At 39.7% G+C, this 17,202-nt stretch overlaps 1 protein-coding gene across 2 annotated transcripts in view; it reads left to right on the top strand.

The window, feature by feature from the left end:
- The window catches only part of LOC124775034 (protein tramtrack, beta isoform-like), a 197,684-nt gene that overhangs the window by 9,602 nt on the left and 170,880 nt on the right, over positions 1–17,202 (top strand). For both annotated transcript variants that reach the window (XM_047249805.1, XM_047249804.1), the window contains exon 3: positions 15,942–16,130. In XM_047249805.1, coding sequence (XP_047105761.1) covers positions 15,942–16,130 — 189 coding nt within the window. The remainder of the gene's footprint in view (positions 1–15,941; positions 16,131–17,202) is intronic.

Genomic DNA, 17,202 nt, shown 5'->3' with positions numbered 1-17,202 from the left:
ATGACACTGACTATGCACCATACTCAATGAATCAATGGAAATCACTGTCTCTGTGCCTTTTCAGCTGAGACAGTGGCTTACAGTCAAATTCTGCATAGAATAATGTTGTAGAAAAACTTCATGCTTTACACAGCTGGTGTTGTTCTCCAATTTTACTGTGTGAAGACACTTGATTTGAGACATGAGGCAAGCTTTCATCACGTAGGGCACACAATGTAGCGCACAGACTTATAGCAGAAATCCAGAGTGAAAGGAAGGTAGGAGACAAGGTACTGGCGAGATTAAAGCTGTAAGGACAGTTCTTGAGTCATTCTTGGGTAGCTCAGTTGGTAGAACACTTGCCTCCAGAAGGCAAAAGTCCCAAGTTCGAGTCTCGGTCCGGCACACAGTTTTAATCTGCCAGGAAGTTTCATTACAGCAGAAGTTCTTGCACTCAAGTGAGTTGGGTGTTAAATATGGGATCTCAGTGAACTTTTCTCAGTATACACATCGAGATGGTCAGAAGACTCTGCACTGAAATATTGTGGCAGCAAGTTGCAGACATCTCACAGCTAGCCAAAATTTCAGGGAACAGTCAGTATGCCAGAAAGTTTTAAATTTCATTATATTTTTCTTGTTTTGAGCTGAGGTTTAAAATACAACTTCTGCTCAGCCCTACAGGCCTGGACCACAGTGAAAAATTTTAATGTGGCAATGTGATATCAATACCTGAGTTTTACGTGGATGTCTCAAGATGGCAGCACTGTATCCAAAATTTCAAACCCAACTCATAGAAATTGCAGTGTAAGTTGAACTGTTAGCAGCAGTCTGTGCAAGTCATCTGGAGTACATAATATTTTTGCATCAGCGTGTTTGGAACATGAGGGAATATTTACAGAGGACTTTAGAAAATTTTTGGAGGTAGTGCTATGCCTTACTAGTCCATGACTCAATGGCTCATAGGATTCAAACCTGGGTGAACAGTGAGTGTCAGTGTGCCACAACCAAAACATTCTATGTTCATATAGACAGACATCATCCTGGACTGGATTAGCCACCTGCTCAGAGGATGACATACAGTGTCAAGATCTAGTTACAGGCCCAAACAGTTGGAACAGTTGCCAACCATCCCAAAAATTGCATGTGAACTTTTGAGATCTGCACAAAATTGCTGCAGAATGGTACCATATGCATTACTACAGCTGCAAAAGTATGGAATCTGTTAGTAAACTTCGCATAACACAAAGAGTTGTGGAAAAATATGCTGAACAGAGCTGTCAATACTAATGATATCTGGGTTTAGTTCCAAGAGCTGAATCTGAATCAGCAGCCAGTGAAATGGCACTTTATGGGATTGCTGTGCCACTATGAGGTTCATCTGTCAGCAGAACTCAGTGTGTGTAGGAGGCAAAAGACAGTACGTAGGTGAAAAGCTCTGCCTGGATTGATAGAACATATTCAGAAGTAAAGACAAATCGAGAGGAAGAAAAATGGGAATCGCACGGGATAGTACAATCAGGAGCTGAGATGAAATGAGAAGAGGAGGAAAAACTAAAAAGAAGAGGACGTGGGAGAACTTAATCCCCATAGGTTTAGACCTAAAGGCCAACAACAAACAATGCTGTTAGTATGAAGGAGGGAGATGGAAAAGGAAGGTGTGAGTTTCAAGCAGGCACTAATAGGAATGTGATAGAATATGTAGAATGAAATAAAACTATTTAGAAATTTCTTTGAGACAATGTAAAAAGGGACAGTCAAAATTACTCAAGAACAAGTATTGATAACAATAAAGAACATTGTGGAGGGGAGGAGACTAGAAACTGATGTCGGGAAGACATCACATTTCATTATGGCAGATGGCACAGTAATTGATGAGAGAGAGAGAATATACAACTCTTTCAAGATTTCTTTAAATATTTGTGTGTTTCAAATGATGTATCAGAATCTGAACAGTTAATACTGAATGAAACAATGTTTTGGAAGTGCTGGCAGACAGTCAATACAAAGCAGTTCAAGGTATGAAAAAAGAAAAGCATCTGGAAGTGATAGTCTCTTGGTAGGAACAGTTAAAAGTGGAAGCAAAGTAATACAAAAATATTGGCAAAACTATTTGCAGAATGTCTGTGGAGAAAGACATTTCCCCAGACTGCAATAATAATTACAGTATTCTCCTGCGTGAGAAAGGAGACAAAAGAAATTTAGGCTCATTTGTCTCTCTCTGTGGCATAAAAATTTTTCACTTAAATTCATACTGCAAGTAGGGGAAAAACAAAAAAAACATGAGTAAACCCACTGTAGAAGTGGATATAGCACAATTATCAATTTGCAACCCACATTGCTAATTGTAGAATGGAATGGTGAGTATGAATTATTGCTTATCTGAAAATCAGAAAGTGCCGATTTGGTGATGGGGGTCCCTTCCTGGGACCTGCTGGGGTTTCCACTTTATATTAAATTTTAAATTCTGGTGCATTTTTAGGACATTGAGATTCAACAAAACTACAGATTTACCAAAACTGCGTGTAACAAGAAATATTGCAACTTTGGAAATGCTACATAATTTTGGTTTGGATGCTTATAGTGCTGTTCACAAGAAATTTAATGCTGTTTCCTTAGGGTGGCAGCTTTTTGTGTGCTGTCCTACATTTCAGTGCAGATACTTAGCTTTTTGTGTACAGTTCAGTGCAGACTTCTACAGAAGACATTCAAAGTAGATACTCGAACTTCGTTTTGTCACATGCTCTACAGAACTTACTGAGTTGGCATCAGAACTTACTGAGTTGGCATTAGACACCCAATGCAGAGTCCAACACCAATTACCACTACAACCTCTCTTCTCTCAGAAGCAGTTTGTAAATGTGATTGTTGTATTATACCTGCCTGACATCCAGCCATCCCTGATTCTTACAAGCACAACTTAATCACATAGATCACGTTTTGACATGGCTGAACAAAACCAGTGATGGATTGCTGACTCTGCATCTAGTTTTACATGGCAAAATGATGCCAGCTGACCCTGAAAGAAGTGGCCATCTGATACCCTAGGTGTTCTCATTTATGCTCCATTTTTGAACACAAATCCAAGTGTCAAAATCAGAATAATGCCTTTTCAGGGCTAAAAAATCAAAAAAGTGTGAAATATAAAGGTCAAAAAATTATCCTCTTCAGAGGTTGACACCTTCTCAAACTATGTCGGAAGCAGCATAGCAGAACGATCACTCATGGAGTTAAGAATTCTGTAAGCCAGTTGGCATGGCTGCATAATGTTTTCAGACTGAGAAGATGAAGATGGTCTTGATTTATTCCTGGGCTGTGAAGAGGAAGTTATACATACTGTTTGAGGATGATTTGTGGAAGTTCACCACATTTGTAAAGTTGGATGTTGGGTTTTGAATGCACTTTTCATGAACAATCCAAAAAATATTGTGCCCAAAACACATTTGGTGAAACTTTGCTCATGCCAGTTGACATTAAAAAACAGAAGCCATATGAATAATCCAATAAATTTAATAACCTAATCAAATGTGGGGCTTTGTAAACCAAGTGGCTAAGGACAGAAAAGTGTGGTGGTGTTTTTTTTTACAAGTACTCTTTCAGGTGTATTAATTAGTGCATTTTTTGTAGTTGTTTTCATACATGCCCAATAGGATCAGTCATTCTTCAGTGCAAACTTATCATTAATGGTAAATGAATAAACTTCTGTGAATAATTTCTAGCTTTATATAATAGCTAAGTGAATACCCTGCAAAATCTAGTTCTTGGGTCATGACATGTATTCAGTCACATGGAGTCAGTATTACAAAATGAATAAAAAAATAAAACAAAAATTATAAATTTTAGAATTTGCTATCCCTTCCCCTTGGACAAGTTTCTGTGGATACCCATGCTGAAATTCACAGATTTTAAAAGGCTGGTGACTCAGTTTCCACAAAGTTTTCTACTAACAACCCTTGAGAAAAAGAGCCAGCCAGCCTTACTGGTACTACAAAATCCTGCTTTTTGCCAAATATCATTATTCTAGATCAACCGGGAAGTACCCAATAGGCTTTGAAGAGCGAGTTTGTATCACAATATGTGACATAATTGGCTGCACCTTTTGATTGCATTTAACTTAGGAGCTTAAATTTTTTACACTGCCAAGGGACCAGAGACCTTAGAGCCTGGCATAAATTTCAATTTGATACCTTTACCTGTTCATGAGGAAAACAGATATTAACTGTTGGGAGACAGACAAACAACAAATTGATCCTGTAAATGGCCTGTTTTTACCATTTGAGAAACAAAACCCTAAAAAGACACTGAGTAAAAATTTCTCGGTGTACATGCCGCGTCAAATCAGGATAAATCTCCGAGCTTTCGACCACTACCTCCATGGTCGTCGTCAGGGCTAAAACTGACTGTCGTGAACTAGCGAGGTTCCCACTTTTATATCCAAAGGACGGCTTCTTATTGGCTGAAATACGTCAGCGATACGGCGCGTAGCGAAGTGGTGCCCTCTACTTCCATAGATGTAGTTGCTATCCCGCGTTGCTTGCAGCGCCATCCCTTAAATCAGGAGGTAAAGTGCGAGAAGTTTTTCTCAGCGATTTTTCTTTATCCAGTGCACTCTTCCAAGTGTTGCTAAGTGCGTAGCCGTTGTCTCTATTAAAGTTATTATCGCTAAGCCTAATTTCGACTGCTTCCCGGATCACAGAGTCCCAGTAATTCGGTGTGTGGGCTATTACTCTGGTTTCTTCAAATAAAATCTTATGCTTGTTAAGCAGGCTATGTTCAGCCACCGCTGATTTTTCCAAATACCTGTATTTCAGGTGACGCTGGTGCTCGATGCAGCGGTCGGCAACGGTTCTTACAGACTGGCCCACGTAATTCTTGCCGCATTCGCAAGGAATAGTATAAATTCCCGGCACTCTTAAGCCGAGACTATCTTTGACTGGTCTCAACATTTCCTTAATTTTCCTAGGTGGTCGGAAAACTGGTTTTATTCCTTGCCTCTTCAGGACTCTGGCTATCTTGCTCGTTGTAGCACCGCAAAAAGGAAGCCGCGCTAAGTGTTGGTCCTCTTCTTGTATGTGGCCGGCATCGTGTCTTACTTTCTTGGACAATACTGATTTAATTTCACCGGCAGAATAACCATTCCTCTTGAAAACAGTCGTCAAATGGTTGATCTCGGGACCGAGGTGGTCCTTGTCGGAAATAGTCCTGGCTCTGTGTACTAAAGTATTCAGCATAGCTCTCTTCTGAGACGGATGATGGAAGCTATGGCTATGCAGATATAAGTCTGTATGAGTTGGCTTCCTGTACACAGAATGGCCCAGTCGTCCATCCGGCTTTCGCTCTACCAACACATCTAAAAAAGGTAACTTCCCTTCCTTCTCTACCTCCAATGTAAATTTTATGTTTGGATGTACACCATTCAGATGTTCGACGAACTGCTGCAGCGTGTCGCTGCCGTGTGGCCAGATTAAAAAAGTATCGTCGACGTATCTGTAGAAGCATGATGGGCGGAGGTGTGCACTGCTCAGGGCTCGTTCTTCAAAGTCCTCCATGAAAAAATTTCGCTATTGCTGGTGACAGTGGCGAACCCATGGCTGTTCCATCCGTCATTTCATAATAATTTCCACTGTATAAAAAATAAGTGGTCGTCAAGGTATGCCGGAACAACTTCAAAATTTCTGAGGAGAAATGAGCAGACAACAATTGTAATGTGTCATCCACAGGTACTTTGGTGAACAGAGAAACCACGTCGAGGCTGACCATGATATCACTTGGGCCTATCTTCATCTGTTTTATGATATCAACAAACATTTTTGAATTTTTAATATGATGTGGGCAGTGACCAACTATAGGCGCCAACAGTTTAGTTAAGTGCTTTGCAAGCTTGTACGTAGGAGAGCCAATAGCGCTAACAATCGGTCTCAACGGGACGTTCTCCTTATGAATCTTTGGCAAACCGTACAGTCTTGGTGGCCTAGGTGCTCTCGGCCGTAAGTTCTTCACCAGTTCGTCGGAGAGGCCAGAGTTTTTTAGTAGCTCCCTTGTCTTCCTGCTGAGCGCCGATGTGGGATCCCGTCTGAGAACCCGGTATGTGCTGTCCTCCAGTAATAATCCAACTTTCTTATGGTAATCTGTAGCATTGAGGATTACCGTGGCGTTCCCCTTGTCAGCAGGTAAAACAACTAGATCATCATCCTTCTGCAACAATTTCAGTCCTTGTCTCTCCTCTCTGCTGATGTTTGACTTAGGCGGCTTGGATGTCGCTAAAATCCGGCTAGTAGCAAGCCTTACGTCATCCGCTGCTTCTTGAGGAAGATGACGAACTGCTTGTTCCAGTCCACTAATGATCTCAACCACCGGTAACTTACGTGGAGCTGGGGCAAAGTTCAATCCTTTACTGAGAGCCGAAATGGTAGCTTCATCAAGTTCCTTGTCAGAGAAGTTGATAACAGTGCGGTGAATGCCGTTGGACCCAGTAGTTCCTTGATCACGGTTAAGCCGCTCAAATTTATCGGCCTGTTTCGCCGTAGTCCTGCTTAAATTGGCTCGTTGGTGTGCCGCCAAAGTCATATCCACCCATTCCCAGTCCAATGGTGAGAGGACTTCGGCCAGAAATAAATGGCAACTAAATAACAGGCGAGCGTTCATGTCTAGTTCATACCTGGTATGACGTATCCTCTCCTTCACAATAGCATGGCTGGTCTTTCGTAAAATTCTGTTTACTGCAGCGCTTCTGATGTGGTGTTGGTAGAGCGAAAGCCGGATGGACGACTGGGCCATTCTGTGTACAGGAAGCCAACTCATACAGACTTATATCTGCATAGCCATAGCTTCCATCATCCGTCTCAGAAGAGAGCTATGCTGAATACTTTAGTACACAGAGCCAGGACTATTTCCGACAAGGACCACCTCGGTCCCGAGATCAACCATTTGACGACTGTTTTCAAGAGGAATGGTTATTCTGCCGGTGAAATTAAATCAGTATTGTCCAAGAAAGTAAGACACGATGCCGGCCACATACAAGAAGAGGACCAACACTTAGCGCGGCTTCCTTTTTGCGGTGCTACAACGAGCAAGATAGCCAGAGTCCTGAAGAGGCAAGGAATAAAACCAGTTTTCCGACCACCTAGGAAAATTAAGGAAATGTTGAGACCAGTCAAAGATAGTCTCGGCTTAAGAGTGCCGGGAATTTATACTATTCCTTGCGAATGCGGCAAGAATTACGTGGGCCAGTCTGTAAGAACCGTTGCCGACCGCTGCATCGAGCACCAGCGTCACCTGAAATACAGGTATTTGGAAAAATCAGCGGTGGCTGAACATAGCCTGCTTAACAAGCATAAGATTTTATTTGAAGAAACCAGAGTAATAGCCCACACACCGAATTACTGGGACTCTGTGATCCGGGAAGCAGTCGAAATTAGGCTTAGCGATAATAACTTTAATAGAGACAACGGCTACGCACTTAGCAACACTTGGAAGAGTGCACTGGATAAAGAAAAATCGCTGAGAAAAACTTCTCGCACTTTACCTCCTGATTTAAGGGATGGCGCTGCAAGCAACGCGGGATAGCAACTACATCTATGGAAGTAGAGGGCACCACTTCGCTACGCGCCGTATCGCTGACGTATTTCAGCCAATAAGAAGCCGTCCTTTGGATATAAAAGTGGGAACCTCGCTAGTTCACGACAGTCAGTTTTAGCCCTGACGACGACCATGGAGGTAGTGGTCGAAAGCTCGGAGATTTATCCTGATTTGACGCGGCATGTACACCGAGAAATTTTTACTCAGGAAATACGTCGCGAAAGACTTCGTAGCCATAAAAAGACACTGCTTGACATATCGTCGGTGAAGGAACAAAATTACGTAAGTAGCAAAAACACAAATTTCACTGGAGAGACAAAAAACTATAAAATATCTGATACGTTTCAAAAGGACACAAAATTTGCGTTGCTGCACTACAGTGATTTTCTAGATTGTAACAAAAAGTGAAACAAAGATAGTACTCTTTAGAAAGCTTAATTCTGGCAGATACACAGAATTGTGTAGATTTTTGTGGAAGAGGAATGTTATTTACACAGTATTTGTTTATCAGTCTCTTGTAAGACTTACCGCTGTTACGTTGTTTTTGGTGCTGAAAAATCAGTAACAGCATCATTTTAGAAAGACTTGTCACAGAAACAACCTCAAATATGCACATGGTTCACATAGATCTGATAATGTCTGTAGACTTATTCAAGATAAAATGGCCGAACAAAGAACTACACGTCACCGTCACTCCTGAAACAGTAATGTCCAAGATGATCATCATTCATAAATAATGTTGTCATAATAACAATCCTTAGGAACAACAGCTTTAAGTTGTCATAAATGATTCCATTTGGCTTTCTTGATTTTCATGCTTTCTTTGTATAGTTTCAGGAAGCAAAGTTTTCCAGAATTTTTCTCGGACGTCTTAGTATTTCTTGCCACATTTCATTGAAAGTACACTTCTAGTAAAAAATACAGTTTGAATGGTACGCATCGCCCTCAGGTCCGTAACTGTTGTCTCATTCTTTGTAGCTGTACCAGGCCTGATTGAGTTGTGCAGCCACAAACTTTTCTCTGTGCAGTTAGAGAAAAAGAAGTTATCTAGCTAATCAATTTCGTAAGGTTGTGGCTTTCTTCTCACCTCTTTAGATATTGAAGCATATTGACTAGGAACTGTAACTTCACTTCCTTTGAGCTTGTACTCGATGGAACTGCAAAGTGATCCACTTTCCATCTGAGTACGACTTTTCTCCGAAAACTATTACATAATAAATGCTCCTGAATCAGTTCAATTGCTAATCTTAAAAGACCGTTTGATAGTATCATGTTTCTACTCTGATACACGCAGCCATCAGAATGCAAAATGACTGGGACAGGATTTTCCTTAATCATTTTGGACAGTTGTCTGTGATACACAAAGCAACCAATTCACCTTGCTTTCCATCAAACCAGTAACACACTGCACAATGACTTTCTAAATTATACATTGTAAAGTTATGGACAGCCAATTTTGTTTTATAATAAACTGCATTTGCTTGTAAAAGTGGCACTACTTTCAAGGCCTGTAAGTTCATGGTGTAGACTGTGCAGAGCATATGCTGGATGCCTTTCTGCAACCTTGAATGCTCTTTCTGTTGTATGTGTGGCTTCCACATGTCTTAACTTGAGTTTCTGAGCCTGTAACTGCAATAACAACATAAGACACACTAGTCTTTTTTGGGAGAAAATAAGCTAAGGTTACCCTTTTTGAAAGTCAAGTTAAAGTGGCAAGATTTATTGGTGAAACCCGTTCCTCACTACATTTTTTGGTGTAGAATCCATACAGCTATTGTTTACTTTGTAGAATAGGCTCAAGATATAGCTTGGAGGAGGGCTTCCTCCAGTAATGTGTTGGCAGTTTTGGAAGGCAGTCGAGGAATTGTTTTACAAAACTTTTCTCATCTTTATTCTTTGTTTGTTTTATTCAGGAACGTGGCGATTCTAAATCAGGGCTCGTCCCAGGCTCCAGTCAGTATCACACTGTCTGTTCTTTAATGCCAAGAGTATTGAGAAATATTGTTTGGCATACTTGATGTTTTCTCAGATAATTCACCAGTGATCTTCCCTGGATGTTTGGTTGGAATTATGTTCACAAGACTGATTACGTAAATCTTCCTTTGATCCCATGACACTGTTTCCCAGAAAGTGTTAAAAATTGCCTGTCTGTCACCAGCAGAAATTTGATGACGATTCCTGTGATTATATCCAATCTTTGCTTCCATCAACTTATGATAAGTTACATGAATTGTCTGGTTAAAAATCAGCACTATCATGTAGCAATAAATGCAATGAAGTAGTGTCATCTCCAGCGGCAGCTGTGACTGATGTATCATTTTGAGCATTCTTAGATGCAGTCAGCTAAGTTTCTAGACAAGAAACATTTGTAAATAAACTTAAGAAGACCGAAGCTGAATTTTAAATTCATGGCTATATGATAACAATGAATACAGTGTCATTAATAACACTAAAAGTATTCAGCTAACTAGGTCAGTTTTGGTCTGATGAACTTAAAGTTTCCTGAGACATGGGCTGGGCAGTGCTAACAATCCTCTATAAACGTTATCTCAGGACTTTCTCCAGGGACCACCATGTGCCATGATGGTGGAACATTGAATGTCGTAAGTTAACTGTACTTATTGGGAGGCAGGTAAAAACCTTGTCGCAGTCTGTTGCCGAACTTACAAACTTAATACACATGCTAAATAGAGCTCTAATACAGTGAAAACAAATACGAAATGTAATTCAGTACCTTGAGACTTATCTGGAACAATCACACACTTCATGTGTAGATCATTTAACTCAGTTCTTAGAGAAGTTGTGTAACTAATTAAAATAAATTGAGTACCATCAAGTTTTGTTCAGTAACCAAGTGAGAATTAATACACAGAAATGAATAGTGACAGAACTTCACACTGACAAGGAGAAACTCCTGGTGGTCGCTGTATGAACCCTGTTGACAGCTCATCAAGGGAATTAGCTGTCTATCTGATGTTGCATTGGTCTGCTGCATGTTGTTAAAATGTCAGCAAAGAAAACCTCAGTCTGAAGGTGTTCTATATGCTGATGGGACAGATGGCCGCTGAGGCATAACTTTCAGTATCAGACAACTTCTCGGGTATCTGGTGTACCTCAGTTGTGTTAAGCTTGTCCGAATAATGCTCACCTCTCTGTAGAGTGATTTTGCATTCCCATAGCTCTTAGGGTGAACGATACTTAATTCACCATCATCATCTTCTTCTTCTTCTTCCTCTTCTTCTTCTAAGTATTGGGCCTCTTGACCAGTTACATTTTCATCGAGAAGTTATCATGCCATCTTTACACTGATCAATCTAGCAATCTTACACCATTGGGGTGGTAATATAGAATGAATTTTGGAATCCTTCTTGAGCTCTTTCATAGTAGATGTTTTCTGCAGTTGTTTTGGTACTTTCGAATATAATGTATGGTAGGTTCCATTTTAAGTTCCTTCAACACATCTTTATTCGTTTGTAACCAACTGTTCATCTCTAAAATTTGATTTCACAGGATGTTAGTCTTTTCGCATAATTTGCCTTTATTGTCCAGGGTTCACTGCCATAGTACAGCACAGGTTTTGCTAAGATTTTATAGAGGCATACTCCGGTGTGTTTTTGGAATATGGAAAGGTTTGTTATATTCTTACGATTCCCATTGTTTTTCTAATGGGTGGCTTTTTAAGCAAGGATTATTTCTGTCAGAAATGAGGAGGTATCATTTGAGAAGTTGTCACTGTTTTAAGAACATAAACTTGTACAGCCAATTTCAGTGTGAATAAAATATTTTTGGTGTTAGACCATATCATTATCAAACACCAAAATAACTATAAAACCAATGTTTCAACCATCTTTGTGGTGGTTATCTTCAGAGTGATTAAACCCGAAAGGATTTTATTCATATTGTCACTGTTCTAAATAAAGGCCACATTGTATTGCTGGAGCACTAAAGGGCAAACATTTAAAAAATTGGATGTTTTTGGTGGCAGTGTCTTCTTTCTGCCAAGCCAAGCAGATCTGCATGTTACTCTGCTTAGAAACTACCACATAATTTAAAAAATTGTGCAATAGAGGCAGGCATGTTGTCGATCTGTGTCAACTTCACTTAGCTGCAGAGTGCAAGGCAGTGATCAAGAAAATTCCGCACAGCTTGGTGGAAGTGGCTGAAGATGACCAATACTACCTCTCTTAATGACACAGATGTGTGCTTGGCTCATATTGAAACACTGCAGATGCACTCACCACTACACCACATGCTGTGTTGCCATGTACATAGCTGCCATGTTTGCTTAGCCACATTGCAGGGCCATGTGCCTGTGAGATCTCACTTGATGACTGCTCCCCTGCGATAGCAAGTGAGGGAACTGCCAGCTGAATTAAATGCAAGTGATGTGGGACAAATGTCACACGCGTGATTTCATCACGTGTCTTCAATGTAGTACTGCACAGCACCCTTAAATCATGGAAGGATGTTTGGTTGTACTGAGTATTGAATTGATTTAAAAGTTTCATAAAGCTATTAATCATGAGATTGAGAATACCGACACTTTCATATTGACCTTCAGTTTTCTGTCATAGTTCAGATCTGTAATGGCATGGTTACTCATATTCATTGAGGTTGTAGATCCTGTTTTAAGTATCAGCACTGTGGACAAACCTGTATAGTTTTCAACATATGAAAAAAATGAGTCATTCAGTTCATGAATAGAAAAATGTGTAGTGTGTCATTATTCTATGTGAACTGCTTTGGAAATTGTACCATTTAGACTTGAGACTGTACAACATTTATAGAGGAATAGATAATGCAACAGATCGATGTACACCGAAGTAAAGAAGTAGTGTCTGGGTCCAATGTCACCCATATTCATATCATTGTTTCCATAGTGGCCAGTTTGACATATCAGGAATTCTTCTTCACTGACTTCAGCAGCTGAAGTCAGCACAAATATTGGTATCTGCCAGTGCACATGCATTGAGGAACTTATTGCTAAATAAATTGTCTCTTACACATTGCCACAAAAGTCACAAGTTAATCCATTAAAGAAGATGAAAGAACATACAAACAGTGTGTTCCCAATATGAAGTAATCATAGTCTCCATTTGAGGAAAAACAGGCAATAAAAAGTATAAATACTCAAGAAAGGGCTCAAAGCCTTGAGACCACACTGAACTTGTCCTACACAGTGAATCAGCAGGTGATTCAACCAAAGATGCTATTAGTCTTCTCAGTAGAACAAGTAAGTCACTCCATCTCTTCACCAACCACCTCCTACCCCCATCCTCTCCTGTGCCTTCAATCACTCCACCTCTATACAAAGGTAAAAAAGCAGAATAAAATACTACCAGTAAAATGACTCATTTTACGGTGGAAGGTAAATGCATCCAAGGTACCTCTAAATGCACATACCTGTGCCTATGAGTTGTATCTTTTATAGACAGAATGAGCTTAAAGGGGGAAGGCTAAACCAGAGTTAGCTGTTATTGTTGAGGATGCTTGTCACTCCTCAAGTCTCACTATCAACCGTCTACAAGCAATTGTAACAGTGCAGGTGCAGTAGAAGGTAACTACATGTTCTGTCATGAACAGGGGTACTAAGATGCTCACTTTACTATTATCACAAACCTCTCACACTCTGGTCTGTGGGTGTAGATCCATATTACAGGCATCAGTCTGTTTCACAATTAATAAATAAGTTTTATATTCACTTATTTTGATCTTTTTGGAGAATGAAAATCTCCTATAAACGAATCAACATGGATTCTTCAAGCAGCAATTTTGGCTAGCTCTGTTCTTCCCTGAAGTCCAGAGAGCAATAGATAAGACCACCCAAGCTGATGCTAAGTTTTGTAAGTATTTGAAGGCATTTGATGCAATTTTGTATTTTTGCCTAGTGAACAAAATTTGAGCTTACAGAATATTGGACCAGTTTTGTGACTTGATTCAAAACTTCTGGTAGACAGAACTTCACAGTTTTATTAGTAAGTCATAAGATGAAAAACAGTATTGTGAGGAAATGTTATAGGGTAGACTTTCTGATGGATAACATCACTGACTGTTCTCAGATAATGCTTTTGGTTATTAGATGGTTTCAATGCTTTAAAAATGTAGTGAAATGCAAGAAGACCTGCAAACTTAGTGAAGGGATTGGAAATTGAGCCTCAACGTAAATATGCATGCGGAAAAGTATTGCTTCCAAATTTTTAATGTGAAAACACTTAAGGAATTTTAAATTAAATAAATGTTAGTAACATTCTACATCTTCGTTCTTCATGTCTATATATTTGCAGCCCTCTACCATTAGGGGTTTTCGAATTATAGCATGTAACATGGCAGTGTGCAACATAGCTACATCGATGCATAAGAATCAGTGTGTTGTAATCGAGTTTCGAATTCGGTGTTTGCCCACACATGGAGAACTCTCCCCTTCAGCATGACAATGTCAGACCACACACAAGCATTACAATGTCTGCAGAATCCAACTTTTGGATTCACTGTTATTGGTCATCCTCCATACAGTTCCAACTTGGCCCCACCCGATTTTCATGTTCCCAGAACTTAAAGAACACCTGTGAGGACTTCAGTTTGATAGTGGTGAAGTAATGCAAGCAGAGGTAAGGTTGTGGCTCTGCCAACACAGTCAAACAGTCTACAATGACAGCATTAACGGACTGGACTCTCGTTGAAAGAAATGTGTTCATCACCAAAGTGACTACATTGAGAAGAATATGTAGATATGAAGAGTAAAGATGTAGAAATTTAACAACATTTGTTCTATGTTAAAAAAAAACTGAGTTTTAACATAAAAAAATTGAAGTCATTACATTTTTGCACGCCTCCATAAATGTAACATGTGCAAAATAGATTCAAGTATCTATTGTTTGTGCTATTGGGTCAAAGAGTAACAACTTAAAATCCAGAGTTATCGAAATAGTTGTAAGAAAAGTGTATTGCAGGCTGAAATTCATTGAGTGGATCATAAAGAAATTTTATTCATGTACAAAAAAGATGGCATGAGAAAACCTTCATTTCACTGATCCTCGATTATTCCTGATTAGAGTGGGCCCGTTAGTAGTTCAGATAAATAGAGGAGATAGAGAAAGTTCAAAGAAGAAGGTGCATTTCGTCATGAATCCATTTAGCAATCACAAGCGCATCACAGGAATGCTCATCAAACTCTAGTGGACAAGGGTGGCATAGTTTTCTGTGCAATAGCCATACAACAGCTGCTTTTACTATTCACTGAACATCTCTCTATCCCCTACAGCTTTTCTCCTCCTCCCCTCGCCTGCACTCAGTTTTTTTATTCGTGGGAAAAATGGTGGAGAGTGGAAAGGGTTATTATCGGGGCATGTGTGTGGCAGAGGAGGTTACAGTATACACTCCTTGTGATGCAAGAAGTACTTTTGCCATGATTGCAACTGCAAATAGTAAGAACATGAATGAGTTATAGTGAATTAATACATCTGCCTCCCCCTCAGTTTTTATGCAGTTACATTAGATGCAAAAATGTTCAAGCTAATCACTCAGGAAGCCACCTAACTGTTATTTCTCTCACTGTTTGCTACTCACTCGAGCTTCTTGAAGAATAGTACACCGAAGTTATTGGTTTCTGTGTTACTGCATTGTTTCTGCAGTTTCTTGCTGCTTAAGCCATTTCTTCTTCATCACCATCTTCGTTTTCTTCTTTAGGCATTGTCTCAAAAGTAGCTTAGACCTTATGGCACTAGGGTATGTACTGCATAAAAACAGCTAAAAAAGTTTAGCACCACTTTCATAACTCGCATAGACAGTTATTTTCCTTTATCAGAAACTCTTTCCCTATATCCATTAGACCACAGGAAATTTGCATGTAATGGCGGTAAAAGTAAGTCTGCACTCTCCTAAGGCCCCTTAAGGCACATTCAGTCATTCCTTGCCCATTCCTGAATAACTTTTTTGACCAGTTTATTACAAGATTTTACTTCATTGGTAGGCTAGTGTAACTAGTGTTGTGTAAAATCATGAGGTGAAATGTGGATTGTGCTAAATGTTGGCATTACTTTATTGGAAAATAATTAGCGTCTTAGGACTTCACCGTGTGACTGTTATGTCCAGCTTAAAGCTGTATTACATAGCTTTACAATTTCATTTCCTTTTGGTGTTGGAACAACTGTATGTTAAGGGTATTAATAATTAAGATATTTGTAATAACTTTCAAAGAAATTGTTAATATTGTAGCACCACTTGACAGCAAGTAAATCTTTCCATGTATATGTTGATTTGTTGAATTTTTTGCTACACTGTTTGTTGATTTTATTTAATGTTGCCTGTAAGCTTTAACTTAATATTGATGAAATAAAAGTAGTTTAGTATTTCTAGCAAGACACTCATATTTCTTCATTACATTACAGACTAATCCGTGCCAGCATCCTGTAATTATTTTACAAGATGTTCATTTTTCTGAGTTGGAATCACTCCTGTCTTTCATGTATAAAGGCGAGGTCAACATAGAACAAGAAAATTTGCCAGCTTTGCTTAGAGCTGCAGAAACTCTTCAAATTCGTGGCCTATCTGGAGCTTCTGAACAAGTGAAGGAAAAGGTAAAAAAAGCAATAGAATGTTTTCGTGTTTGTCAGTTTCGTTGCACTTCACCCTGTGACTGTTACGTCTAACTTAAAGCTGTATTACATAGTTTTACAATTTTTTCTGATGTCTGAGCAGCTGTTATCTCTGTTTTTCTCTCTTGTCACTGAGATGCATGAATTAATTTGGAAACACCACATTAGCAATTACTTGTGAGAGGAAAATTTCATTTAAGTGATTACATAACGAACAATGCAAAACTAAAAGGTTTTTAACAAAATAATGCAAAATCTGTGATCTGTAGTGAGATAATGTAAAATCAGCAGCCTTTAACAATATGTCACAGGAATCAACATTTTCCCTGTTCCTGGATGGGGGGGGGGGGGGGGGGGGGGAATCTGAAGGTGTCAGTGACAATTGATAGCTGTTTAATGTAGAAATTGGGTATTGGCTTTTTTTATCAGGACTGACTGTATTGCTTAACATAGGTTAAAGTAACAGCTCATTTCTGTCCCCTTGCTGCCTACCTTAATGATTAAACAATATTGTATGCAGTAGCATTGTAGCATAGCCCATGTCTCATAAGAAGACAGAGGCCCTGTTTTCAGCAGTTGTGCACATCCTCATCCATTAACTACTGGCAGCCAGTAAGATTCTGTTACAGCTGTACAGAGCAGCAGAGTTACAGGATGGCCACTTCTGGTTACAAAGTGGCGCATGCAAGGAGTTGTAGGACGGAATCTCTGGTGCTGTGGCAAGTGTGGAGTCAAGAATGCGTACCTAAATGAAAACATTCTTTGTTATTTAATGTTTCTTATACAGGTCAACGATTGTGACACAGGTGCTGACAGTAGCTGGTGGACAGTGAGTGACGTACACAGTGTAACAGTGGCTACTGTCAATGGCGTCCTTGCTGACACAGGCCATTTGTCAGCTCTGCACCTCAGCAAGGCTTTGTAGTTGGGCTAGTGTGCACTGCACACTGCCCAAGGCAACTAACAAGAACCTTCAGGCATCTTGAGTTGAACGAAGGTCCAGTGGAGACTGGCTGGAGTGTCAGACAATGACGTCCATTGGCTGGACTCATTC

The sequence above is a fragment of the Schistocerca piceifrons genome, chromosome 2 (assembly GCF_021461385.2).
Source record: "Schistocerca piceifrons isolate TAMUIC-IGC-003096 chromosome 2, iqSchPice1.1, whole genome shotgun sequence".
NCBI lineage: Eukaryota > Metazoa > Arthropoda > Insecta > Orthoptera > Acrididae > Schistocerca > Schistocerca piceifrons.
The sequence above is the reverse complement of the archived record's forward strand: the minus strand, read 5'-3'. Positions and strand labels throughout refer to the sequence as shown.